The sequence below is a fragment of the Tenrec ecaudatus genome, chromosome 9, assembly GCF_050624435.1.
Source record: "Tenrec ecaudatus isolate mTenEca1 chromosome 9, mTenEca1.hap1, whole genome shotgun sequence".
Lineage (NCBI taxonomy): Eukaryota > Metazoa > Chordata > Mammalia > Afrosoricida > Tenrecidae > Tenrec > Tenrec ecaudatus.
The window spans coordinates 52,913,546-52,941,101 of NC_134538.1; the positions used below are offsets into that span (position 1 = coordinate 52,913,546).

The window sequence follows — 27,556 nt, forward strand, 5'->3', positions numbered from 1 at the left end:
CTGCATCATTGTATATGTTGCATGAGTCTGAAGAGGAAGTTATAGATTGTTATCTGGCATATGGGCTAATATCAAATTTATGGGCTTGATCTGAACTGGGCTGAAATGTTTTCTTAATATACTATTACTCTTTTATATTTTTCTATAATTACTCTTTTTTTAAAACATTTTATTAGGGACTCATACAACTCTGATCACAATCCATACATATATCAATTGTGTTATAATTACTTTTATATAAAGCTCTTTCTTATACACATGAGTATCTATAAATTTGTGCTACTAATCAACCCAGACTAACACAGAACCCAAAATTCATTTCTGGATCTATGGGTTGTTTTGGGGGTTTTTGGCCTCTGGCTCCCCTTGAGACTTCCTTGTTGCTTAGAGAATCTTTCAATTATAATCAAGTATCCCATGGGGCATAAGGATCTTTTAATAGCATCATTGATTAACCCCTGGTACTAATTTTTAAATCATTTTATTGGGTGCTCTTACAGCTCTGGTACTAATTTTTAAAACACTATTGCAAGAGGGATATCGGAGCAGTGTAGGCTAACTACATATTGCGATACCTGAATTATTCACTTCTACAGAATAAATCCTTATGTGACTGGACACTCTTTGCACAAAAAATAGGAGTTGGTTGTCAGGGAAAATTTACAATACATCCACTGGCAATGTCAATCATAGGTCTGCCAGAATAATATCTATCTTAAAACAGCAAGTAGAGCATGGATGTACTAAGTCAGTGTTTATCCACCTATGGACAGTTCAATATTCTTTGAATAGCTGTTTTCTGCTGCTTCAAACATGTGCATTTTTAAGGCCTCCGGTTTCAGCTGTGTCTGAGGTAGCGTCTAGTTCACCCAGTGGAGTTTCCACATCGGATCCCTCTGGGGTAGCTTTTGAAGCGTGTTGTGCTCCTTTAGGATCCAGGATTCAATGACCCAGGGTTCTATGGCACTTGGCTTGGGTCCCCCCACTGCCCGGGCTTTATACAGTTACTTTAGAAGGGAAGCCAATGGTCGCTTCTCTCTCTCTGAAGAAGGCACGGAAGCTTTCCACCAAGCCCCTCTAATCACAGCCCAAATTATGCACTGGGCTTTTCTTTCATGTAATTGAGCAAAATGGGAATGCTGGTGATGGGTGGACTCCGAAGCCTGGGGTCATGGGAGGCCTGTGGGATATGTAGTGTCTCCTTAGATCCAGTAGCGTGTGCTTATCGTGTGTGCGTAAGAGCAGTAGCAGCAAACGCTCAGCTCGTAGAGACAACTGTTGACACGGTGTGGGGAATGGGGAACGGTGGAGGTCTGTTTGTTCCACGTGCGGTGTCTATTCCTAGGTCTTCTCTAACCCACCGTTGATCTGCCTGCAGAGTGACTTCTTAGGAAGCGTTAGTAATTGCTGCCCCAGGCCTTCGAATACATGTTACTAAGGCTTTGAATCCTGCGACCCATTTCCCTGAGAAAGAAGGTGTGCCGCATGACTGTCCTGACTTGACAGATCAACTCCGAACCCCAAGTGACCTCCAAAAAATGCCTGGACAGTCTTTCTTCGGTTCTATTCTTAGATGATTCTTATCTGGAACCAAATCCGACCTCAAAACCAGTATCAAGCCGCACATGCAGTGACTATTTCTTCAGAAGTCATCAGAAGGTGGAATGTTACCTTCACTCCCGCCAACTTCTGCACAAGCTGAGTTAATAACTCGCACCCAAGTTGACAAACTAGCAGAAAATCAATCTGTGGCTATATCTGCAGACTCCTCTTATGGACGTGGGGTGGTCCCCCGTTTGGGATGCTATGGAAACAGCAACGACTGCTAACATCAGGAAGCTCCTCCATAAGCATAGGAGGTATGCAGATGAACTTTAGAGGCTTTACTGCCGCCTTTCAAAATAGTTCTGCTTGAAATACAAGCACCGCAGTCAAGTGGCATCCTGAAACTGAGGGAGCCATTGGAAAGGAATGAGAAGATGCTGTGCTGAAAGGGGCTGACACAGATGAACCAGAGGATGGTCGCACACCTCTAGCTGAACCTCTCTTAAGCACAGTTAACGCAGAAACTGTAAGCCAACGGCTATTCATAATGAAGAATTGGGCATATTACAATCTGTATGGTTAACCACTTCGATTCATCCAGATTTGGGGATGCTAAGAGGATATCAAAAGTTGGTCCCCCGAGCTGAAAGACTAGATGGACAGTAGGTGAATACCATTTTGATAAGGCAACTGAAGTATGGAAAGTGCCTGGAAACAGGATCATCTTTCCTGAAGGAATGCGCATGCCTTTGCTGTGAGCATGCTTATTTGATTGGGCTGTGCTGTTTCCATGGCTTCGTAGTGGGTTGTGGGTTCTGTGGTGGCTGGGTTGTGTGGGGGTACTTGGTCCTGGTGAGTGGTCCAAAAGAAGATTAAGAGAGACCAGATGACATTGGTGGGGACAGGAAGCAAAAGGGAGAGAGAGAAGTAAGGGGAGAAGAGGTGGGAGACAAAGGGGAAAAAGAAACATGTAAAGTGCTATATGAATGAACAAAGAGGTTTATAGAAAATGTTTTTAAGAGGGATCACAAGGACTGACAGGTATCATGGAACTATTGTTTCAAAAAGCAAAAGTGAGAGAAGAGGGGCCAGCCCCAATCCCAACTACGTGGACAGCCACCCCTCCCCCCAGAAGAATTCACTTCAGAGCACAGCACTGATGCTACAGCTCAGGGAGAGGGACATGTCTGATCAGAGCACACAGGAGCAAATGACGGGAGAGGAAGAGAGAGTGGAGCACATCCTGGCCCACCAAGCGTTGAGAACGATATTCCCACTCAGAGCAGCCAATCCACAGAGAAGACCATATGGCCAGCCCCACTACGAGACATGACATCCCTCACTGACCCATAGCCCTACAGTGTGGGCTTTGCAGTGTGGGAATTGCACCCAATCTGACCCCACCACACCGAGGCAAAACATTAAGAGCGAGCAACAGAACAGCAAGGGGAGCAGAGCAAGGAAGTCCTGAGGAAGTACCAAAAATAGACTTTGGGGCCAGGACGTGGCACCCTATCAGACTCAACCGGAAAACACCCCTAAAGTTCAACAAACAGATCTTGAACTATTTACAGACTTTTCTTTTTTGTCATTTTTTGTTGTCATTGTTTTCTTTTCTTTTCTCCTTTGTCTTGCTGCTCTGTCGTGTGTGTGTGTGTGTGTGTGTGTGTGTGTGTGTGTGTGCATATTTTCTCTGCAGGTCTATCTAGATAAGATAGGCTGGATAAACAATCTGGAGGCGAAAACAATGGGGACAATGGCTCCGGGGGACATGGGAGAGGGGGCGGTGGGGAAAAGGAAGTGATGTTAACCAACCCAGGGACAAGGGAACAACAAGTGATCCAAAATCAGTGGCGAGGAGGATGTAAGAGGCCTGGTAGGGATTGATCAAGGGTAATGTAACTGAGAGGAATTACTGAAACCAAATCAAGGCTGAACATGATAGTGGGATAAGAGGAAAACAAAGGGAAAGAGAGGAAAAAGCTAGGAGGTAAAGGGTATTTATAGAGGTCTAAATACAGGCATGTACATATGTAAATATATTTATATATGATGATGGGGAAATAGATCTATGTACAGCTATTTATAGGCTAGTATTAAGGTAGCAGGTGGACATTGGGCCTCCACTCAAGTACTCCCTCAATGCAAGAATACTTTGTTCTATTAAACTGACATTCCATGATGCTCACCTTCCTAACACGATTGCTGAAGACACAGCGGGTGCATAAGCAAATGTGGTGAAGAAAGCTGATGGTGCCCAGCTATCAAAAGATATGCCATCTGGGGTCTTAAAGGCTTAAAGGTAAACAAGCGGCCATCTAGCTCAGAAACAACAAAGCCCACATGTAAGAAGCACACCAGCCTGTGTGATCACGAGTTGTCAAAGGGATCAGGTATCAGGGAACAAAAAAAAAATCATATTGTTGTGAATGAGGGGGAGTGCAGAGTGGAGACCCAAAGCCCATCTGCAGGCAACTGAACATCCCCTTACAGAAGGATTGCAGGGAGGAGACGAGCCAGTCAGGGTGCAGTGTAGCAACAATGAAACATAACTTTCCTCTAGTTCCTAAATGCTTCCTCCCCATCCCCCACTACCATGATCCCAAATCTACCTTACAAATCTGGCTAGACCAGAGATTGTACACTGGTACAGCTAGGAACTGGAAACACAAGGAATCTCGGACAGATGAACCACTCAGGAACAGTGGCGAGAGTAGCAATATTGGGAGGGTAGAAGAAAGGTGGGGTAGAAAGGGGGAACCAATTACAAGGATCTACATATAGCCTCCTCCCTGGGGGATGGACAACAGAAAAGTAGGTGAAGGGAGACGTCAGACAGTGTAAGATATGACAAAATAATAATAATTTATAAATTACCCAGGGTACATGAGGGAGTCGGGAGGGAAGAGGGAAAATGAGTAGCTGATACCACCGGCTCAAGTAGAAAGCAAATGTTTTGAGAATGATGAGGGCAACAAATGTACAAATGTGCTTGACACATGGATGGATGGATGGATTGCGATAACAGTTGTATGAGCCCCCAATAAAATGATTTTTTTTTAAAAGACAGAGACAGAGGGAGAACAGAAAGAGATTGTGAGTGGGACAAGAGAAAAGTGTGGGCAAACAATCAAACCAGAAAAGAAGAAACGCTCGCTATATAGTTCCCTTCACATACAAAAAAATGTATTAGAGAAAATGCAGAGAGGAGAATAAAGAAGCAAAGAAGGAAGAAATCAAGGGGAAATTGGGATGTGGCTTGGAAGGGGATCTGCGATGGCATCGCCACAGCGGAACTGTGAATGTCCACTGTTTTGGGTTTTTTTCCGGTTTCCAGGGGGTTTCTTTGATTTCCAGGGTTTCTCTGGTTATTGTTCGGGAGGCGTCCTAGTGCTTGTTACCTGACCACCATTTTCCCAGGAACCCTCTTGGCTGTCTTTATTACAAAAGATGTTAACACAGATCTTTACATCTGTTTATGGTGAGCTTGTCTATCTAAGGAACCAAACTGCCACCAACGCTGTCCAGGAACAGTTCATCTTGTCATTGCTCTTCAGACTCTGTCAGATGTAGCTTTGCTGGTACGTCAGCCTCTTTTCTCTTTCCCACACAAGCTGAGTAAAATTTCGTTTATAGCTTTGTGATGATTTTCCTCTAGGACAGGAGAAAGCAAAGACACATCCTCCAAAAGAAGGAGGCCATTAGCAAGAGACCGTAATGACGTCCCAAGTTTTACAGCTTAAATGGAACACTGGAGGCAAAGCTGGGTGGTAGATCAGTACATCACAGTTGCAGTTGGAACTATAGGAATAGAATAGGGCCATGACGGAGACAAGTTTGGTCCGGGGCCTTCTAACCAAGCAGTCGAAGCATGACTCATGACTGAGACCCCAGTAGGGGAATCTCCAGTAAGAACACACGCCAGCAAGTCTGTAATGGAGACGGCCCTTCCCTAAGGAAACTCCCCGGGGCTGATCAGGGGGGTAGTGGTAATTCCACTTAGAAATACACTCTGCCTGAGGGCAAGACTGCATTTTTTCCAGTAAATGGTCAGAAAGAGTTCAGTGGAGGCTCAGTCCATGTGGAGACTCTACACGTGGATTTGGGGCTTTCACTGTCACCTGAAACCTTCTGTGAATTTATTGCTCAGAATTTAAACTCAAATACAATCTTGATAAGCGATTGGGTACATGCCCTGCTGAATCAGGTGGGAAGGCCACCTGTAAGGCGCAGGCCTGGCCTTTTACCTTGTATCTTCCAGGCTCCTGCATGAAATCCCAGGACGCACAGCCCACTGGAGGTAGAGAGGGCTTGGAGTCCTGGTGCCCACTGTACACCCCTCCTCCGAGAATGCATTTCCCCATCATTCCCCACCTCCTGCCAGTTGCCATCAAGTTAACTCCGATTCATGGCAACCAGTTAGGAATTTATTTACAGCCTAAAACCGATAGGTCTGTAGAAAAGTGCAGTCTATCAGAGTCCTAACTCCACCCTGAACCTCGAAATAAGTCCAAACGCCATCTTATATAAATACCAAATGGCACTTTATATACTACAGACCCTGGAAATGCCAAGGCCACCAGAACAATTTCCAAAAAAGCAGAAAGAGGCAGTGACCATGATCAAGCCTCCTGATAAATTTGGGAAAGCAGAAAGTTTGCCTTTGGGAAAGGCAGATAGGTTAATGCACACAGAAGACGAGAACCAAGACATGGAGATAGATAAAGGGCAATTGATCTTTTTCTTCCCCCACGTTCTGATTCCTCCTTGTTGGATCAACACTGTTGTTGCTATAAATTTGTATTAAAGATCTCTTAATACTATTTAGCCTTTCTATGGAAGGAATAAGGAACCTGGTGGCATAGGGATTATGTTTTGTGCTGCGAAGGTTAGCAGTTTGAGACCACATTAGATTATGAGTTTAGTGGAAGGAATGAAGTCACTACTTTTTTTTTTAACTTTCTTAAATAGGATTGGTTGTGTAATGTTCTTTATCTAGAGTAAACATAGCTTGGATGGCATGTCTGCCCATTTCACACCTTTCTTATTCAGCAAATGCTGGATAAAATGATTTTCCTCACTATAATTTTGTGGTAATTTCCCTCTAGGACAGGATTGAATTGTGTTCCATAAACATATGTGTTGTAAATCTCAACCTCTCTGCAGGTAGTTATAATCCCATTTGGGAATGGTTCTTTGTTAGGTTGAAGAGGTAGAGATAGTATGGGTCATGCCTTGAGTCAACACAGCTCACTACCATGGAGTTAATTCTGGTTTACAGTGACCCTGAGGAGGGCAGAACTGCCCCTACATTTCTGAGACAGTAACTCTTTTTTTTTAAGGTGTTACTTATTTTAAAATCATTTTATTGGGGGTGACAGCAACTCTACAAGAGTGGAAAGCCCCATCATTCTCCCTTGGAGCATCTAGTGATTTAGAACTGCTGGCCTTGGGGTTAGCCGCCCAAGGAATAACAACTCCACCACCAGACAGAAGATTAAAAACCAGCCAGCAAGGAGCCCCTGGAGAAGAAGAACGCTAAGCACACGAAATGCCCAGCAGAACATGCTCAAAACGGATACAGACCTTCCTTGTCAGCCCTCGTGGCAAAGTACGCTGCTTGTTGGGCTGCTAACTACCTGGTCAGCAGTTCGAAAGCCACCAGCTGCTGCTTGTACCGTGAGAGAAGGTCAGGCTTTCTATTCCTATAGACAGCCTCATAGCGTCACTGGGAGTGAATGCAACCGGACAGAGAAGTCTTCTTCCCACTAGCGTCAGCACATTGAAGTTAAACTTCTAGCCTCTAACCTGTGGGGGAAACGCAGATTGTTTGTCAAAGCCACCATTATGCGATTTCTGCGACAGCAGCACTAGATACCTAAGAGATGTCCCTTGTGTGTCTGGGTTCAACTGTGCTTAGTAGTGCTTCAGAGGTGTGCCCGGGTTCAACTGTGCTTAGTAGTGCTTCAGAGGCCAACTTCGGGGAAGTAAAATGCTAGGCATTTTTTCTGCAGTGCCTTGGTGTGCACAGGAACCTCCCATCCTTTGGTTAGTAGCCAATTGCTTCACCCTTTATGCCAACCAGGAAGTCCATATCTAATTTCAACTCAGTGACCTTACAGGACAGAGCAGCATTGCCCCCACTGGGCTGCCGAGGCTGTGACCCTCTGGTAGTAGAGTTGGTTGAAGGGGGATGCGAACATCAAACCCACCAGCCCCTCTGTGGGCGAAATAGCAAACATTCTGCTCCCCTAAGGATTTGGCCTCAGAACCCCCAATGGGCAGTTCTGCTTTGCCCTGTAGGATCACTATAGCTGGAATGGGCTCGACGACCTTGGGTTCCAACAAACGACCTTTCAATTCCCTGCGCAAGGCTTAATCCACCGTGCCACCAGGGTGCTTTGGAACAAGGTCAGGGCCTCTGTGTTTGCTAACTAAATAAACTGCTGGCTCTCTAAAGTAGTAAAGCACGAAGTTCAGATTCGTCTTGCGGGAAGAAATGTCAGCCACATTAGAAATGCAGTGTGGGTCATTGAGAGCATATGGTTTTCATAAAGGGACGATAGGAAAATGTCGAAAGTAAGTTAAAGGGCGATCACAGCATTTGAAGGGTCCAGGCCGATGTGAAACTCGAGAGAGCGCTCGTCTAACTGGGAGCCCAATAGTGACTGCACATTTTAATAGTGGCTATATGGGAAGAGACACCGGAGACTCCGGGAACATCGGCCTTTTAATAAGCCCAGTGCTCGTTTTGGAGGCACCGCTTGCACAAGGGTGCCTTACAACTTAAACGAATGCATTGTAGCCGTCCCTAGAGCTCCTCCTCCACAAATTAGCTCACCCCGGATTTGCGACTTCATTTATGACCCTGCCTGGCTCCGCCCCCGGCCCTGCAGGCACCGCCCGCCAGCACGGGGCTGGTCGCGTTCCCTGCGAAGTCCAGCAGCCTGCGCCGGAGCCCGGTGCAGGAGGGTGCGCGCCAGTGCTGTGGGACCCGCGGCTCCCGGAGAAGCTGGAGCGCGACGCCATCGGCTCTGCGCAGGGACGGGCGCCGACCACACCAGGACTCCCTGCGCCACCCGCGCCCGCGCCCCGTCTCCCGGAGGCCTCGCTCGGGGCCCGGCCTCCGCGCACGACTTCTCCCGGCTCGAGACGCCCCGCCTCCCCAGCGGCAGCGCAGCACCCGGAAAGGTGCGGGGCCTGGGTCTCCGCCGCGCCCCGCCCCCGGCCCGCCCCCGGCCCGCCCCGCCCCCGAGCGCTCGGGCATCGGCTGCTCCGGCCTGCGGAGGGCGGGGCGCGGCGTCACGCTCGCGGAGGGCCGCGGCGGCTCCATTGTGCAGCGGGCGGCGACGGCGATGGGGCGGGCGGCGCGGTCCCCGGGCGCTGGGCGGCGGGCGGCGCAGCGCGCCGGCTGAGCGCATGGAGAGGCGGGCAGTGGGGGCCACGACGGCGGGCAGCAGGGGCCACGGCGGCGGGCAGCCGGGCCCCGGGGGCAGGCGGGCCGCGTCGGGCGTGCGCAGGTGAGCCGGCGGCGGCGGGCGGCCGGGCCGGGCTCCGGAGCTGCGGCACCGGGGGTCGCCTGGCCGCGGAAGGTGCGGGCGGGGTCCGGCGCCCACCTGCCAGCGCCGAGCCTGGTGCGTCACTGGCTCGGGAGGCCGGGCGGGAGGAAGCCGGACGAGCCCCGCGGGTGGTGCTCCCCTGGCGCGAGCTGTCGGTCCGATTCGGCCGGATCGCGGGGGATTCTTTGGGGCTAGCCCCCCTGTCAGCTTGTGACAGATGTGACGAACCCCCCGGGGGGGGCAGGGAGGCGAGGCTTCGCTGCCCACCTGCTGGCGTGCGGGTGGTCTGCTTGGGGGCACTGTGTCGCGTCTGTCGTGTCTCCAACGTGGGCGCGGGCAGACCCAGCCCCCGGTGGGCGTCGAGGTCGCCCCACTGAGGTCACCTGAGCCTTTGTTGAGGAGTCTGGGGCCAGGCCTGTAGGTGGGCGCTCGGGATCCGTTCGACCAATTTAAGGACTGAAATCAGCCCTGACCACGGCCCCTGCCTTGTGGAGGTTTGGCTGGATTCAGGCCGAGGGGCATCCGCTGTTTGGATCCCTCCCACAGTTGCGTTCACGCCCCTTACAGAGGTCTGTAAAGACCCGCCAAGATCGCCTCTTGGGCCCTGACTGACTTGAGCTCACCTTTTCAGCCCCACCTGGCTCTGGTGGGGAATGCTGTTCCATGTCCCTGAAGGCGAAGCTGGAGGGTGGCATTTCCCAAGTTGCCCTCTTTTAAGTAGTTGCAGTAACACAGTGACAGTGTCATTACCTTACGGTTTGGTCTGGAGAGAACTTTACAGGGAAATGAGCAGAACCTATGGTTCCATATGTAAAGAGGGTGGTTGCAGGCAAGCCAACCCAGCCTTACTTACTAAATTGTGGGTGCCTGAACTGGCAAGCAGGCTTCAGAGTGATGAAACTTACCCAGCGTGGGCTTTTGAGTTTTTCCCTGGGTCAGTGGGACTGGTTTCCAACCGGACCCAGGAGTTTCTACTGCTGCTTTTGTCCAGCACTTGGTTGAAGAGGGCTAGGATGACATGCAGGGTAGTCATGAATCCACATTCTCACCTTAGCCCAGGAAGAAAAGTGTGGCAGCCACTGACCCTGTAAATTCTAGTAAGCTGAAGTCCAGAGTAGTAAACCGGCCAAATTTCCTTGGCTCCCGACAGCAGCCAGTCACTGAAACATTCCACACCTAAGCAATTCATGAATGTTTATTTTGGGCGTTTTGGGTCAGATTCCAATATTCTGAATTAGCCCAACACTTAATAAATGCTGTCACCTCCCAGGTAAGGAGTTAAGAGTTAGAGTTACTTGTACAGGTAAGGACTCCCTATCCTGATCCACTCCAGAGCATCCTATCTGTTCTCTGGCATCATTGCATCCCTTGTGGGTTAGGCATGCCCCTATTGCTCTCATTGGTGAGGAGGGGTTGCCATGGGCTGCCCTCCTGGGAGTTGGGCCAATTCTAGGCCCTGTGGCTTGCCAAATAGGCTGCTGCTGCTGCTGCTCCTCCTCCTCCTCCTCCTAGATGACCAGGCAGGCAGAGAGGAGGTGGGTATAGAGTGGTGGCTGGAGGACGCTGGAAGCATGTGAGGCTGGACATTCAATAAGACACGCTAACTTTGCCTTTGGTCACCACACAGAAGACTTTGGGATGAGTCTACCAGAGGGTCCCCAAAAAGGGAGTGTATGGGTAAAGAAGCTGCTTTGAAGGGCAGGAAGTGAGGAGGTAGACCCTCACAGCACATTGCTCCCTTTAGGTCTAGAGCAGTGGTTCTCAACCGTCCTAAGGCCTCGACCCTTTAATACAGTTCCTCATGTTGCCGTAGTGACCCCCGACCATAAAATTATTTTCATTGCTACTTCTTAACTGTAATTTTGCTACTGTTATGAATCGGGTGACCCCTGTGAAAGGGTCGTTCAACGCCTAAAGGGGTCTCAACCCACAGATTGAGAACCACTGGTCTAGAGGAAGGTCAATGTCTAGAGCAGGATTGCCCTCTGGGAGGAGATCTGAGTGAGGAGTCAGGGCAGGGGAACGAGAAGTATTTATAGTCTCCTATGCACAGCAGAGGAGCCCTGATGGCATAGTGGTTATAAGTTGGGCTGCGGTTTGCAAGGTCGGCAGTTTGAAACCACCAGCAGTTAGTTCCCAGGGAGAAAGCCAAGGCTCTACTTTCATAAACAGTTACAGTCTCGGAAACTCACAGAGATAGTTCTATCCTGTGCTATAGTGTTGCTAGAAGTCAGCATTGGCTTGATGGCAGTGAGTTTGGTTTTAGTGCATAGCAGAAAATAAGTGGGCTGAGATTCCCCAGCCCTATATGACATGGGAGTACTGACTCCCTGTTCACCACCTGGAATCTTGTTGGGCATCTTGGACCCCACACAGCCCTATTGAACTCGGAGATGGGGGCTAAGCAGTCTTTTGCTACATCCTAGAAAAAGTGTGAGGGGAGGCTAAACCCCCCCAAAAAAACTCATTTCCAGCAGCATATGGCTTCCAAGACAGTTGGAGAGTAGGAAGCCTCATCTTACCCCCTCAGAGAGGCTGGTGGTTTCGAAGTACTGATCTTTTGGATCCCAGCCCAACTTAAAACCTGTGCTTCACCAGGGCTGCTGTGAGGGGAGGCAACCACCTTCACTTTCTCGAGCCTGGGCGGCAGGGGTGGTGTCAGCCTGGATGCCCATTTCCCGGCTTTCCTGCCTGTTTCCTGTTGGCATCTCGGGCCTGCAGAGATGGCTCTGTAGAGGGGGGGGGGAGCTGTCTTGGGACAGACCTTGGAATGAGAAGACTTGCTCATTTTTCCTTTTGTTTCTTTTAGAAAGTTTATAATTAGTTTTGTCATAGTAATAGAATTACACTGTTGTAAGATATCTCTCTTAAGATAGATTCCTCAAACCCTTTACCCAGTTAGTAACATTTGCAAAACTATAGTAAAGTATCAGAGCCAGGATATTAACATCGATACAATAAAGATACAGAATATTTTCACCTATGTAAGTCTCCTTCATGTTACCCTTTTGTAGACATAGCCATTTGTCTCCCAATCCACAGCCCGCCCACCCCCCAAGTTTGATCACCTGTCAATGTCTAATCTGTCTCCAATTAAATTTTTTTTACTTCAAATATGTTATATAAATGGGATCATCTGTATAAGCATTTAGAATTGCCTTTTTATCCCTTGCCACATTCCCTGGGGATTCACTCAGGTTGTTGCGCCTAAAATGTTTGTCCCTTTTTACTAGTGGTAGGCATGTATCACAGCTGTTGATTACTATTTAACCTTTGAAAGACAGCTAGATTGTTTAAATTTTTTGGTGGTTATGAGTGGAACTTACTATGAACATTTTTGTGAAAGTTTTGTGCATAGTTTTCATTTCTCTAGGATATATGCCCGGGAATGCAATATGCTGGATTAGATGGTATTTGCATGTTTAGTTTTAAAAAGAATTTTCCAAACTGTTATCCAGTGTGACTACTGTCTTACATCCCAGCAGTGTATCAGAGATCCAGTTCTTCTGCATTCTTGCCTTCATCTGGTGTATTTTTATTCTTCCAGACCGCATATAGGTTTAATTTACATTTCCCTTAAGGATAATGATATTAAAAAGGAAAAGGTAATGGTATGGAACTTCTTTTCAAGTACTCATGCCATCTTCATTGAGCATTTTCTGTTCATGTCTTTTGCCCATTTTGTAATTCTTTTTTTTTTAACAGTTGAACTTTTAAGACTTCTTTATACAACCTATTTACTAGTCATTTCTCAGATACGTGGTGTGCAAGTATTTCCTTCCAGTACTTTGTCAATTTATTCTCTTGTCAGCCTCTCATAGAACAAGCATTTGTACTGCCGAGGAGGTCTGATTTATCAGTTTTAAAATTTATAGACTGCGCTTCTGCTGCCAAACATAAGAAGTCTTAGTCTAGCCCTTTCCCCCAAAGTTTTTCTTATTTGTGTTTTTCGAAAAGCTTCATAGTTTTGCTTTTCATTTTGAAATCTTAACCATTTTGAGTTAATTTCTGTATAAGAAGTGAGATTGAGGTCAAAGTTTGTTTGGGGCCTTGGATGTTTGAAAAGGTCACCGTTTCTCTTTTGACTTGCTCTTTTACACCTGTCAAAATCCACATGGTCGGCAGTTAGCCACCAGCAGCTCCCCAGGAGAAAGACTGACTTTCTGCTCCCCTAAACAGTTAGTCTAGGAAGCCCACAGGGGATAGCTGAGTCAGCACTGACTCGGTGGCAGTGAGTTTAATTTGGACAAATTGGTGTGAGTATCCGTGTGGGTTCTCAGTTGTGTTCATTGGTCTCTGTGTTGATTCCTTTGCCAGTGCCACAGTGTCTTGATTACTGTAGCTATATAATATGTCTGGAAACCCAGCACTGTTGCTACAGACCTGACCCAGCAGGTCTGAAAGGAGTTGCTATCGATTGGCAAGTTCCTCTCCTACTGCAAGTGTCTCCATCTGGGAGTGTTTCCTTGCCTGCTGGCGATGCCTGCGCTCAGGCCAGATGGATCTGTTTTTTGTGAAGTCAAGCCCCTGAGCCTTCTGGAGCCATCGGTCCCTGCCTTTTTTGCTTGCCAGGCGGGACATGGTCTGGAGAAGGCAGAAGAGGGACCAGGAGTCAAGACTGCCACCCTCTGAAGGTGACCATCCTGGCTTCTCTGGGTGTGCCGTGTGCCTCCCTTTGTTCCTTTATACTGTCTTCCTTTCCCCCCCCTCCCTCCCTGGACTCCCAAGAGGCCTCGCTGGGCTAGAGTGAAGTGAAAGGAGTGTACCTAGCCCTCTGGGAAGGACACCTCCCAGTGGACCTCTCAAAGTGTTCCTTCTTGTGTGAAAGCTGGACGGCTCTCGGTTCCTGCTTTCTAGGACTGCCCAATAAGCTCCCTTACCCTGGGCCCCCAGGTGGCAGTATGGAAAGCCTGATAGCCTGCATCCAGACTCCTGTGGCAGCTGCAGGTAGGGAGAGGTAAACAGGTATCCCTGCAGCTTGCACTCTCGGCCGACTGGGCATCCATCCATGAGTGAGTCCTCAGGCCCAAGAGTGGCCCTGGGTTGAGTCCTCGTGTGAGCAATGCCAGTCATGGTGGCAGCCGCTCCTGTAGGTGGGGTCTAGCCTTTGCCAGGGCACATGACCCTGGGTGGTCCTGTTGCTTCCTGTCCTTCATTGAAATGGGTTAGTGAACTCACAAACACACGGTGAGAGTTCCTGCTACTGCAATATGCTGTGGTGCTCGTGAGCGCCCTCCTGCACCGGCGCTGGTTGGTTGGAAACATGTGCTGCTCTCGCGCCCATGCCCCGTAGGTTGCCTGTTTGGGCCTCTGCTGTCCACCTCTGAGAGTGCCTGCAGCGACCAGACCCTGGGTCTCCCTGAACTCCTCAGAATGCTGGCGTGTCATCTCAGTCCTCCTCTCTAAACTCTGCCCCGAGGAGAGGACGACAGCTTTTTGGCTACTCCTGTAGGGAGAGGTCAGCACAAGGAGGGCGAGGACCAGGCTGCCCGCCCGCAGGCTGCACTCACTCCTGTGTCAGCCACCCCACCCCACCCAGGTCAATTCCTCCTGGCTACCTAGTGACACTCCCTCCCCCTTGCCCTGGCCTCTCCCCTCTTCTAGCCTGGGCTTTCTAAAAGGACCTTCTCCCAGTCCTGCCCCACTTATTTCTCAGATTCTGCCGAGGGAGGCCAGAATTTTCTCTTGCCTTTTTATGCATATCAGGTGAACCCGTGGGAAGGCCTTTGTGTAGGAGGGAGAGTGTGGAAAGTATTTAGACTTAGAACTCCTGTTTCCAAGGCTCTTCTTGGAACACAGGGTAGCAGGGCATGGCCCAGAAAGGGTTAACGCTCCCTTCTGGGCTAGATGGCCATGCTGGCGACACACCCGGTTCCTAGGCTTCCTTGATCCCTTGACCAGGGCCCTGCGATCCCTGTTTGCCTGCCTTGGCCCCAGATTGGAGAGCAGCAGTTCCTGGCAGAGGACTGGGCTGTGCTTGGCACTGTCGGTGACTCCACCCTCTGAAAGGTGCTGTGTAAGGTGGCAGCTCACTGTGTAGAGGCTGGACTGCCAGGTAGCCTCAACCTCCTGACCATTGTTGCATTTTGGCTAAGGGCCCTTCCCCTCCTCTCTCAGCAGCCAGAGCAGCAGAGTCCCAGATAAACACCATCAAGGGCAGCTACTTCCCCACACAGACCCAGCCTTGGGGCTGCTCCGTGGCCCATGAACCCCATGAACCCCATGAAACCCGCGTTCCCCCCGACGCCGCATGGGTGAGGAACAGCTCCTGGCTATTGTGGGTGGTGGGGTGGTGGTGGTGGGGTCTGAGTGGGGAGGTGCTGCTCTGCCTGTGCATCCTGCCTCCTCACTGTCAACTGGGCGTGAGGCCTCACCCACATCTCTTTCTGCAGTGATGGTTCATTTGCATATGAGTCCGTGCCTTGGCAACAAAGTGCCAACCAGCCTACAGGGTCGCTCTCAGTGGTAACGACCGTGTGGGGAGTCAGCAACACGTCCCAGAGTCAGGTAAGCACCTGTACTTAGGAGCCTGCCCCCACCCCAATGCAACAGCCCATAGAGCAGGGCTGGGGTGGGCCGGAGACTGGAAGTGAGGTACGGGACTAGTCCTCTTTCAGTCCTCCCATGGGACTCTTTGGCCTTGACTTCCAGCTGACGTAGCAGTTCTTGTCCTCCCGTGCCCTTCCACCCTCCCTGCCTCTTTCATTTCTAGCACCTTACAGCTTGAAGTGAGCTACTTGGGTGTTTCTCTGCACTGTGTGTTGTTTCCTTGCAGGTCCTGGGGAGCACCATGGGCCCCGGAGGGAACCCTTCCAGCAGCCCCATGATGCCCAGCATGGCAGGCAGTAGCTCCACCCTGAACTCACCACAATTCCTCGGGCAGCAAGCATTTGCTGAGGGCAGCACCAACAAGGGCTATGTGCAGCAGGGGGTGTATGGCCGCGGGGGCTACCCCGGGGGACCCAGCTTCACCACTGGGTACGCGGGGCTCTCTCCTCTGGCAGGCTTTAAGGAGCCATCTAGGTGCCATGTTTGAATTTTGTGGACGTCCTAAGACTGTGTCGGGCTGACCTGCTGGCTGTTGAATCTGTCTCTCTAGCTGGCTGTGGCAGCAACAATGAAGGGAATTTGGGAAAGTCTGGGGCTTCCCATAATGTTGTGCCCACACCCCACCCCCACCCTCACCTTGTGCACATGGTTCTGACCTTTGATGGTCAGGGACCTTTCCAATCCTTTGTCTCTTGCAGGTATGCGGGTGGCCCAAGTGGCCCGGGTGGCCTGGGCCTCCCTTCCCATGCGACTCGGCCTTCCACTGATTTCACTCAGGCTGCCGCTGCTGCTGCTGTGGCTGCTGCTGCGGCCACTGCCACTGCCACTGCCACCGCTACTGTGGCTGCCCTCCAAGAGAAGCAGACCCAGGAACTGAGCCAGTACGGAGCGGTGAGACGACCCGACAGGCGCTGGGAGAGGGAGCCTTGGCAAGGCAGAAGGCTCAGGTTGAGGACCCCTCCTTCTCTAGTCTGCAGGGACTCAGACTTAACTAGAAATGTCCTGGGCTGAGGAAGGGAGAGCTAGTGGGCAGTGGAGGGCCGATAGGCACGGAGCTGGGAGAGGGCGCTGGACCTCCTTGCCTTAGGAGAAGCTGGTGAGAGGGGCACCGTCACAGTTGAGGGTGGGTGGCCCATGGCCCTGTCACAAGTCCTCTCTCTTCTCTTCCCAGATGGGGGCCGGGCAGCCTTTCAACAGCCAGTTTCTGCAGCATGGAAGTCCCCGGGGGCCCAGCGTGCCCCCTGGCATGAGCCCTCCCAGCATGGCAGGAGTGATGGGCCCTACTGGCCTCTCCCCCATGGGCATGAACCCCACCCGGGCAGTGGGGATGACACCCTTATATGGAGGACAGCGCCTGCCCCAGCACACACATCCTGGGCCTTCCCAGGCCCAACCTTTGCCCCGGCAGGGGGTCAAAAGAGTCTATTCCGGCGAGGTGAGTGTGGTTGGCAGCCAGGGTGACCGTAGCACCCCTTCAGCCGGGCAAGATCAGGCTTCCTGTGTGAGTAAAGAGCAAGCCCTGCCGCATACCCCCAGGGGAGGATCCCCTGCTGTGGTGCTTTGGAGTTCCCAGTTCCGGCAGCCCTGCTCTTGCACCTAGCATGCTGCTCTGAGAACCAGCTTCTTCCCCTGACACCCGTTTTTCCTTTCCCTGCCATCTCTCTGCTGCTTTTCTTTTCTCAGGTGTATCCAGGGCAGCAGTACCTGCAAGGAGGCCAGTATGCACCCAGCACTGCCCAGTTTGCTCCCAATCCTGGGCAGCCCCCTGCACCCTCTCCTTACCCTGGACACAGGCTGCCTCTGCAGCAGGGCATGGGGCAGTACTTGTCTGCTCCCGGTCCCACAGCACTGCACTACAAGGTAGGAGCTGCGCTCCGAGCCAGGCCTGCAGGGGGCAGAGCTAACCTGGAGACAGCGGCTCTGACTGGCTGGCTGAGGTGGGGATAGGGACCCATGTCCACATTCGGAGAAGAGACAGAACACACCAGGAGCTTGACTAGCATTCCCAACCCAGAGCATGGACAGCTACAGGGAGGGCCTTGAATGGAAGCAGAAGGACTCTTGGAGGCTGTGTGCTTCCTAGGGGATTTGGGTATGGGAGCAACAGGCAGGCACTCACGCCACTCCCAGGTAGTTGGTAAAGAGAGTTCTGCTTCCTCCTTGTGCTCAAGAGTAAAACTCACTGAGAGGACTGTCAGGGCCCATGTAACAGGCACACTGGGTACCCCCATCACAGCACCTGGAGGTGTCTCCTTACACTGTTGCCATGCACCTGACACCCATGAGGGAAGTGTCCATGGGCCCGCTTGTATCTCTGTGACTCCGTTCACTTCCCGCACCCTGGGAACCCTTCCATGTGGGACCCCCTCTGCTCCGTAGTATCTTATTTATCATGAAATTAGTATGGGTTGTATGGAAATTACAAAGAAAAAAAGAACCTTCGGGGTCCATCTGTGAAGGTGGGTCACTCCTGGGTTGTGTCCAGGAGAGCTTTGGATAAAGGGGAGCTGGGGTGTGCTCCAGCTGTAGGCTGCACACGCTTTTCTCTCCTGCAGTCCACAGACCAGTTCAACGGGCAGAATACCAGCTTCAATGGAGGGAGCTTCAGCTACAACCAGCCAAGTCTGAGCGGGGTATGGGCGGGTGTCTTGAGGGTGGGCAGAGGGAGAGGGACCACCCATTGCAGCTCTACCAGCTCTTGAGCCAACAGAGACAATGCGGGGACCAGCCAGGCCACCCCTGTGTTGACCATTCCCAGGGTGTCCCATACATAACACCCACCCCACCATTCTGCACTGACTGTTTTTGCTCCCCCACTTGCAGCCTGCCCGCTCCATACCCAGCTACCCCAGCTCCCCACTGCCGGGGAACCCCACGCCGCCCATGACCCCCAGTAGCAGCGTCCCCTACATGTCTCCAAGCCAGGACATCAAGTCCCCCTTCCTGCCTGACCTCAAGCCCAACGTGAGCTCCTTGCACCCTTCCCCATCTGGTGAGTCATTCCTCAGAGGCACGCTGGGCTGGGAAGTGAGGTGGGGATTCTGTAACCCCAGAGAGAAAGTCCTGCAGGCTCCTCAGGGTGGGATGGCTGCTGGATTCCTGGACCATACACACCCTTAGAGAAGTCAGGAATTCTCTCTCTTAACGACAAAATGTGAGTAGTGGGCGTTGTTATTATTGGGTGTCAATGAGTTGATTTGACTCACAGTGACCACCCATATGACAGTATGGCACTGCCCTGTGGGTTTATGGGAGCAGATGGGGGTGGGGTCAAACCAGCCTGCTTCGTGTAGCAGCTGAGTGCTTAGCCCTTGTGCCCCGAGGGCTTGTAAGCTGCATACATTGGATCTCTTTGAAAGTCTGTTCTAGTGGAGCTCTTCAACCCAGAGAAAGACCCAGATGAGCAGAATGTGGCATCTGACCGGAGGGTTGCAGTCCCCTTAACCCTGCCCTAGTTGAGAGTGGCTGCTCCGGGTAACCTAACAATAGAAACTGAGGCCCTGAAACTCCCAATTGAGTTGTTGGGAGGTGACTAGATGGCGTCCTAGGCCCTCCTTGGGCTCTCAGCGTCTTCATTTCTGGTTTGAGGGCCTCTGGTCTACCATAGTGTTAGAGACATTTGAGCTAGCCCACTGAGAGCAAGAGAACTAGAACCTGGGATCTCAGAGACTCCGTTACAGTTGGAAGTGACTGTTGAACGAGGCCCAAGCCCATGGCATGGTTTGTACCTGCCAAGCAGCACCTGGCAGGGCAAGACTTGAGTACCCTTTGCGTAGTCCCCATTGTCCGGCAGAGGCTGAACCATAGTCTGCCCTGTTTGCTGAGTGACTGTGAGGCATGCCACTGGTCCTGGGGGTGCAGCGCCCTGAGCCAGGGCCCCCGCGTGGACTGCTTTGGCACTGGGCGGGAATAACTCCCCCGCTCACTGTCAGTCTGGGCTCTCTGCTCTCAGGAAATGGCCCTTGTGATGAGCTACGGCTGACCTTCCCAGTGCGGGACGGGGTGGTCCTGGAGCCCTTCCGCCTGCAGCACAACCTGGCTGTGAGCAACCATGTCTTCCAGCTCCGTGACTCTGTCTACAAAACACTGATGCTGAGGTGAGGTGGGGTCCGCCAGCTAAGGTCCTCCCTGAGCCTGTATCCCATGGAGAGAGTGTCTCCAGCCCGCCACCTCCTGTCAGGACCTGCTCACCTCTGGTTCACCAGTCCCTTCCCTCCTCCACCTCTTTCTTTACATCTCCCCCAGTTTCCTGGTCCCTCCCTCCCTGATGCAGGCCTGACTTGGAGCTGCAGTTCAAGTGCTACCACCATGAAGACCGACAAATGAACACCAATTGGCCAGCATCCGTGCAGGTCAGCGTCAATGCCACACCACTCACCATCGAGCGTGGAGACAACAAGACCTCCCACAAGCCCCTCTACTTGAAACACGTGTGCCAGCCAGGCCGGAACACCATCCAGATCACCGTCACGGCCTGCTGCTGTGTGAGTGCAGACAGACCCCACAACTTGGCGTGTGGGGAGGGTCCCATGGTAGGGAAAGACACTGGACTCTTTCCATCCTGCTTTTTGTTCCACGTTTCAATCTCTCCTCCTGGCCCTTTCTAAAGAGCTGGATGCAGTACAATATCCGGTGGCTCTTTTCCAGCTGGATTAAGGTAATTGATTGGCAGTTCAGGTTGGCTGTGTGAGAGGCTAGACTGGGCCTTGTACCTTAGAGAAAGCACAATAGGAAGCCCTGAACCCCCAGTGGTCTTGAGTCCATATTTGAGAAGACATGTCCAGCTGCAGCAGCTAGCCCTGGCATGACCGGCTGTGTGCCCCCTCTAACTTCGTGGAGAGGAAAGGGTCACCTGTAATCCACGACCCAAAGCTGAGTTATTGGGGGAGACTGTCAGACATGCTTCCATCCGCCATCTTTTTTTATATCAATTCTGACATGAAATGTCTTTCCCACATCACTCTGTTTCTCTGCTGGTATCAATAATTCATTGCCACACAGAACTCGGGCACTTACAGGCTTTTGAGGAAAGTAACAGGTTACAATTAGGTTCAGATATTCTTAGGATACATGTCTTCAGCCAGGACAGCCTCTTCTCAGCCATGCCCACAAGTAGGTCCTTCTCTGGCCTTCAGCCCCATAGCCTGCCCTCTGTCTTGCCCAGATCAGTGTTTCTAGTCACCTGTTGCTCTGGGATCTGCCTTCTTTTAAAACCAGTGGGGTAGAAAACAATCCAACATCCGCTCTCGTGAGTGCACCAGGCACTCTCCGCATGGCCCTAAACTGCAAGGTTCTATGTGCTTCATTTTGACATTTTCAGACAGCTGGCTTGTCCCCTTGGTGGCGGACTACTATTTCTGTCTCACACAGCACACTCTCCTCTTCCTTCTAGGCTCTCTTAATTAATTGATTACTTGAAGTGTCTACACAAAGCTCATGATTGTGCCATAAATTGTGGAAGCTAATAGGTTACAGTCCAGGTGAGAAATGCGAAGGACAGAGGACATGTTTACTAAGCCCTTTTAAAGCTATTAAAAAGGGCATACCACTGCACCGTCAGCCTCCGCCCACAGTAGTCACTCTCACTCTGGATCGGCAGAGACAGCTCCCTGATCAAGTGCCAGAGCCACTCCACTCCGCAGCCAGGGTCCTGCTCAGAGCACGCAGCTTTACTTGCCCTGTGGGCTAACAAGTCTGCTGTTCTGCCTTCGGTTCTGGCTCCTGGTTCTGCTGCTCTTCGGTTGTCAAAGTTGTCTTCCTGGGTCAAAGAGGTTCACTGTGGGGTCTTGGGGGTGCAGAGGATGATCCACTGTGTGTTCCTGCCGGTATTGAAAGCTCCCTCCTTCCTGCTTCTGAGGTGGCTCATTTTATACCCAGCAGGCTAGCAATCACAATGAACCTTGGGAACAGTCACCCAGAACGAAATCTTGTCAGTACCTTCCCCCACCCAATCCAGACCCAGAAAGAAAAAGTTAGTTGATGGGAGTTGAGAGTCTAGGCTGGACGCACCATAAAGAACTCACTATGCTGCAGCCACGGATGGCTCGTTTGCATCGCACTGCCTTCAAGTCACTTCAGCTCCTAGCGCCCCTGTAGGCCTGAGTAGGACTACTCCTGGGTTTACAAGACTAAATGGAAGTAGGAAGGCTCCTCTGGAGCCACTGGTAGGTTCAGACCAATGGCTTTATGGTTAGCGGCTCAGTTTGTAACCCTCTCAGCCACCAGGGGGGAGCCACGGCGTACAGTGGGTGAGTCTTTGAAAGCCCCCAGCTGCTCCACGGGCAAGAGAGGAGTCTAACAGTGTAGTAAATCAGCCCAGTCACAAAGACGACGGCCGTGCAGAGCAGTTCACTGTACTGCTGGGTAAGCGGAGCCGCTGCTCCCCTAGGTGATAAGGAAGTCTGGCGTCTACTCTAGCTGTGGCATTGAGGGGGGCCTTCAGCATCTCAGCTCAGAAGCAGGCTGGTGAGGAAGGCTGGGGGTTATGTCTTGTTGGAAAGGTGAGACGGAGGAAGTAGTTGAACACGAGGATGTATGTTCTACATGGTGAATGAACTGGTCCCACAACCTGGAATAGGTCAGTCTGCAAGGGCAGCCTGAACCTAGGGAGAGCCAGAACCCTGGAGGACAGAGTAGAATTTACCTGACAGCCTCTTGCCCTTTCTGCAGTCCCACCTGTTCGTGCTACAGCTGGTACACCGCCCGTCTGTCCGCTCCGTGCTGCAGGGCCTTATCAAGAAGCGCCTCCTGCCGGCTGAGCACTGCGTAACCAAGAGTGAGTATCAGGCCACCCTCATCAAGGCCAACCCCTTTCACAGAGGGCTCACCCGAGTGGGCACTCGTTAACTGCAGTCATGCATGTTCCTGGCCCCCGGAAGCATGAGGAGCCACAGGGGTGGTGTCCTGGTCTGGTCACCGTGTCCCAAGAGTGTTCCTCCACCTTCTTCCCTGTTTGCCCAGTAAAGCGCAACTTCAGCAGTGGCACCATCCCAGGTACCCCTGGGCCCAATGGAGAAGACGGGGTGGAACAGACAGCCATTAAGGTGTCCCTGAAGTGCCCCATCACCTTCCGCAGGATCCAGCTGCCTGCCCGTGGCCATGACTGTCGGCACATACAGGTGGGTGCCACTGAGAAGCCTGGCTAAAGCAGTTAAAGCTCATGCATCAGCCCTGTCTTGGGGGAGGGGTTCTGAGCTTCTTGCTGTCTGTTTGGGGCCTAGAGAGGAGGGCCACCGTGTGATGGGATGAGCCGGGTGGTACTGGCTCACTCAGCCTTCTCTTCGCCGTTTTCATTGGCTATGCTATCAGAAGGATGGAGGGTACATGCTGAGCCGGGCGGTTCTCTCGCTAGAGCGATCCTGTGTACATTTTAAGTTACCAAACTACTGTCTTGCCTTTGGTGTCATGTAAGTGACAGCATATTCGACACACCCTTCTGGGCCGTAATTCTCTCTGAACAAGATGCCCTAGAACTGGTCACACCCCAGCACACAGCTGACCCTTTTGCTTGACTGGTGGTACTCGTGGTGAGGATACCCACTGGAGATTTTACAATCACTAGTTATGGCTACGGGGTGGTTTCCAGTCTTTATTAAATTTATGCTGCTGGGGAAAGCCTGACATGTCTTCTCAGACATACGTGTGAATGAGTAACATGTTCTTTAGAATGGTGGTGTTAGGTCGAAGGATGTGCCTTATGGCCAGGCCTCCCCATGAAGGCTGCCCAGGCCCCGTAGGGTTAGCATTGCTGTTCTGCTGCATGGAAGTGGACCTTCCACCGTGCCTTCACCTTACCTCTTTGCAGTGCTTCGATCTGGAGTCGTACCTGCAGCTCAACTGTGAGCGGGGGACTTGGAGGTGCCCCGTCTGCAAGTGAGTGACTCAGAAATGATGCCAAGTTGTTTGGGACCTGGGAGTGGGCAGGGCTTGCTGGTCTGCAGAGGCTGCTGTGGGCATTTTCTCCCAGCAGCCTTGAGAAATACACCAGTCAGGTGATGTTGTCCTCACTGCCCAGCCCAGGACAGTGAAGCTCTGAGCAGGGCCCTTGCACTGCCAGGTAGGTGGAGGGACTGAAGTTGTACCATGATGAGGCTGAGCCCCTCCTTTTGTTTGTTTCATAGTAAGACAGCCTTGCTCGAGGGACTGGAGGTGGACCAATACATGCTGGGGATCCTTATCTACATCCAAAAGTAACTCCCCTCTTCTCGGGCCCTGTGTCTGTTATGTCCCTAGCTCCCAGACTGAATGCAGCCTTTGTAGCCTCTTTCCTCAAGAAAGAGCTGGATTCAGGGGACTGGCTACATGTGTGTCCTGCTGGGCGCAGAGTAGCATGCCTGGAATAGGTGCCTGGGTGGGAGGGCCCACCTGGAGCCTATGGGTGTGTGGTTAGGAAGGTAGGGCCCCTGGTGACTGCTGCCCCCACCCCCAGCTCTGACTACGAGGAGATCACCATCGACCCCACGTGTAGCTGGAAGCCAGTGCCTGTGAAGCCTGACCTGCACCTGAAGGAGGAGCCCGATGGGCCAGTCCTGAAGCGCTGCCGAACTGTGAGCCCGGCCCATGTGCTCATGCCCAGCGTCATGGAGATGATTGCGGCCCTAGGCCCCAGCGCCACTCCCTGCACCCCCCTGCAGGCTCCCTCAGGCCCTGCACCCACTGACTATCCTAGCCAGGGTGAGTAGAATGTAGGTGGCCCTGGGTGTCCAGCTCAACCTCTCCAGCCTGGATGCCCCGTCTGTGTGAGCATTAGAGGACCCCGTGTAGGCCAACACCTGGTTCATACTGTGTTCAGCCAGGGCCCACAGGAGGTACCTGCCTGGTTTATGTCTAGCCGAGTGCCGGGGGATAAGCCCGAGCTGCAGCAGGAAGGCCAGGCCTCTGGACACAGACAAGCCTCAGCCACCAGCTCTGCACCTCCTATCTATTCTTCCAATTGGGAATAAGCGGCCATGCACCCCAGGATCTGAAACGCTGTGATCTCTGCATACAGAGTGCATGTGAAGATGGTCGGGGTACCCCTCCTGGGTCTCTATTCCTAGTAACACTTGAGGCCTGCTCCCCTTGTTTGGAGTAGTACCTTTATCCATAGAGTAGCCACAAGTCCCACCCCAGCCCTACCCCCAGCCCCAGCTGTGTTCTCTTCTGCTGTGTCAGACCGAGTCCTTCCTCAGAAAACCAAGGCATGTCCGGCAACTGCTGTGCTCTCACGTGGATCCTGATTGTTCCTTGCAGGTTCCAGCTTCTTGGGACCTGGGAATTTTACTGAGTCCTTCCCACCCACTACACCCAGCAGCACCCCAACCCTTCCTGAGTTCACCCCAGGGCCACCACCCATCTCCTACCAGTCTGACATTCCCAGCAGCCTCCTGACTCCAGAGAAGTCTGTCTCCTGCCTCCCCGGCCAGGTCAGTGCTCCATGTCTGTGGAGTGGGGAAAAGGTGTAGAGAGCCTTGGGCTGGTCTCCTTCCTCAGATGTACTCGTCTCCTTCCTCAGATGGCACCAGCAGGCCACCTGGACCCAGCCCACAATCCTGGGCCACAGGGCCTGCACACCTCCAACCTTGGGCCACCCCCTGGGCCACAGCTGCTCCATCAGAATCCTCCCCAACCATCCCGCCTGCCCCTGGGCCAACCAAGCTCAGGTCCTAGCAGTGAGCTGGCCTTTAACCCCACCACTGGTGCGATGGGGCCCACCAGCATGTCTGCAGCTGGAGAAGCCCCGGAGCCAGCTCTGGATGTAAGTACCGGGTCCTCCTGTCCTCACTGCACACTGCAGGGCACATGGGAGCTGGGGAGCTAGCTGGGCCAAGACTATGAAAGCCAGCAGAGGCCCAGGAGAGAAAAGTGACGGCTTCAAGTACTAGAGGCCACAGGCTGTGGCCAGAAAGGACAGTGACGACAGGAGCAGTGACTGTGTCGTCAAAGGGAACATCAGATAGTTTTAAGCCACGCCTGCTCTTTCATGCTGCTTGTCCTCACGGGAGCCATGTGGGACCTTTATGTCCAAGCACCTCCCTTGGACCGAATGTAGAGGACAATGCTGTCTGAAAATTATATAGTTGTACCTTTTTCATAATACGTGTGGTGTGTGGGGTCCGGACTTCCTAGTTAGGATGACAGTAGTGTCCTGGAGCTCTTCCTTGCCCGTGATAGGAGAAGTCCCTCGGACGTCAATATATTTCATCAGAGCAGCTTGGCAGATAGGGAAAGGCTCCTGGGCCTTCCCCACCCCACCCCCCACTCCAACCCGGTAGCCATCACGACTTGCCTTTTCAGCGTCCTTCCCGGTCTCTGTGCTTTCTTTGTGCATGAGAGCAATGGGTACTGCTTGCACAGCCACATGTGTCCAGGTGTGCCTCTCCTCAGTTGCTTCCTTCATCGCAGTACCGTCATCCAGAAGTTTCTGTGTGTGCATATGTAGACTGATGGCCTCTGGCCTGATGGCAAGTCCTTAGCTAGTCTCCTCCCTGCCAAGTCCATTTTTCAGGGTGGGTCCAAGAAGCTGGGTGATCAGGGCGGTGGCAGTGGCTGTGCAGAGTGCACAGTGTTCACGCAAGCGCTTACATGGTCTGCTTTGTTCTCAGCTGCTCCCAGAACTGACCAACCCCGATGAGCTACTGTCGTACCTGGGCCCACCGGGCCTGCCCACCAACAGCAATGATGACCTGCTGTCCCTCTTTGAGAACAACTGACCTGTGGTAACCCTGCTCAGCTGGGCTAGGCTGCCTTCGAGCCACCTACTACCCCTTCACATGTGCAGCTGCCTGACCCAAGCCTTTGAAGGGGAAGTGGTCCTGGGGACAGTCGGGGCTGCCAGTGGGGCAGCCAGACCCTTCCCACCCTACCATCAAGCTCCCTGCTACGAACATGGTTTTGTTGCAGTGCCTGCCCTGGCCCCACCTCGTCTTTCCACGATGCCTGCTACTGCCCACCCTGCATTTTATTCCAGTGTTGACCCTTCTGTTGTGATTCCTTCATGATTCCTTCCAGGCCTGTGGGCTCTGGTGGCTCCTTGGAAGCCTCTGGAAATGGGAGCTTCATCTAGAACCACCCATACTAGCCTCCTAGAGGGCCAGGCTCTTGGACTCCATCCCATCTGTGGTGTCCTGGCCACTCAGCCCCACCCTAAGCTTTCAGGCCAGAGACTTAAGGGTGGGGAGAAAGGGACTCAAGCACAACAGTGTACATAAGAGTGTGGAAACACTAAAGGCCGGGGAGCTACGTGGAGCCCAGATGCCTGTGTGCTCTCTGCTCCTCTCTGGGCAGACAGCTGGGGGAGGGACCCAGGCTCCAGTCCTGGTCGGGCGGGTGGGGTCTCTGCTCTCTTTCCAAGTCCCCTTTTCCAAGAAAGTGAAGTAGTACCTCCCTGTTTTTTAAAACCATCTTTCCTGCGTCCCCCCTGTGGGCTAGAACCCAGGGTGGGGAGCGGAAAGCCATTGCACCCTGTTGGCCTGGGGCCCACGAGCCTGCTGTGAACCGGGCGCCTGTTGTGTCTCCTGTCTGTATCGACCTCTATTAAAGGACTCCCTTGTGTGGGCTGTGCTTTGTCCTGCTTTGTACTCAGGGCAAGGTCCTGTCCTGCAGGGCCCAAGTATGTGCCTTGGGCCCCAGCCAGAGTGTGTGTGTGGAGTCAGCAGTCCCACCCCCCCACACACGATTGCTCTTGGGACCACGCACCTCCCCTGACCTCCTAGGCAAGACCCAGCTGTTGCTGCTGCGTGATGAATTTTCTTTTACCTGAGATTTTTTCAAGCTGACTTTAGCTGGTTACTTTCTTTGTGGTCAGGGTCCGGGACCCAGGAAAAGACATTGGCCACTCTGTTAGCTCTGAGAAGCCCATAGGCAACCCCCGGATCACCTAGCCCTCGAGAGTCCCCGGAGCCACACCCACCCACCCGTTGGAG

At 52.4% G+C, this 27,556-nt stretch overlaps 1 protein-coding gene across 5 annotated transcripts; it reads left to right on the forward strand.

Annotated features, from left to right (window-relative positions):
- The first annotated feature begins 8,478 nt into the window (after positions 1-8,478).
- Positions 8,479-27,190, forward strand: ZMIZ2 (zinc finger MIZ-type containing 2). Of its 5 annotated transcripts, none has more exons than XM_075558111.1 (19): positions 8,479-8,736; positions 15,222-15,358; positions 15,497-15,611; positions 15,880-16,082; positions 16,352-16,544; positions 16,825-17,088; positions 17,337-17,513; positions 18,209-18,286; positions 18,477-18,645; positions 19,606-19,750; positions 19,927-20,137; positions 22,323-22,428; positions 22,614-22,771; positions 23,458-23,525; positions 23,774-23,842; positions 24,082-24,326; positions 24,885-25,057; positions 25,147-25,389; positions 26,237-27,190. In XM_075558111.1, exons 2-19 carry the CDS (start codon positions 15,309-15,311, stop codon positions 26,342-26,344), a joined length of 2,775 nt encoding a protein of 924 aa, XP_075414226.1. In that variant the 5' UTR covers positions 8,479-8,736; positions 15,222-15,308; the 3' UTR covers positions 26,345-27,190. The 5 variants fall into 5 exon arrangements, with proteins under 5 accessions (XP_075414226.1, XP_075414227.1, XP_075414225.1 ...); XM_075558112.1 differs by having other exon boundaries at positions 15,225-15,358; XM_075558110.1 differs by lacking the exon at positions 8,479-8,736 and adding an exon at positions 8,914-9,065.
- Positions 27,191-27,556: the final 366 nt, after the last annotated feature.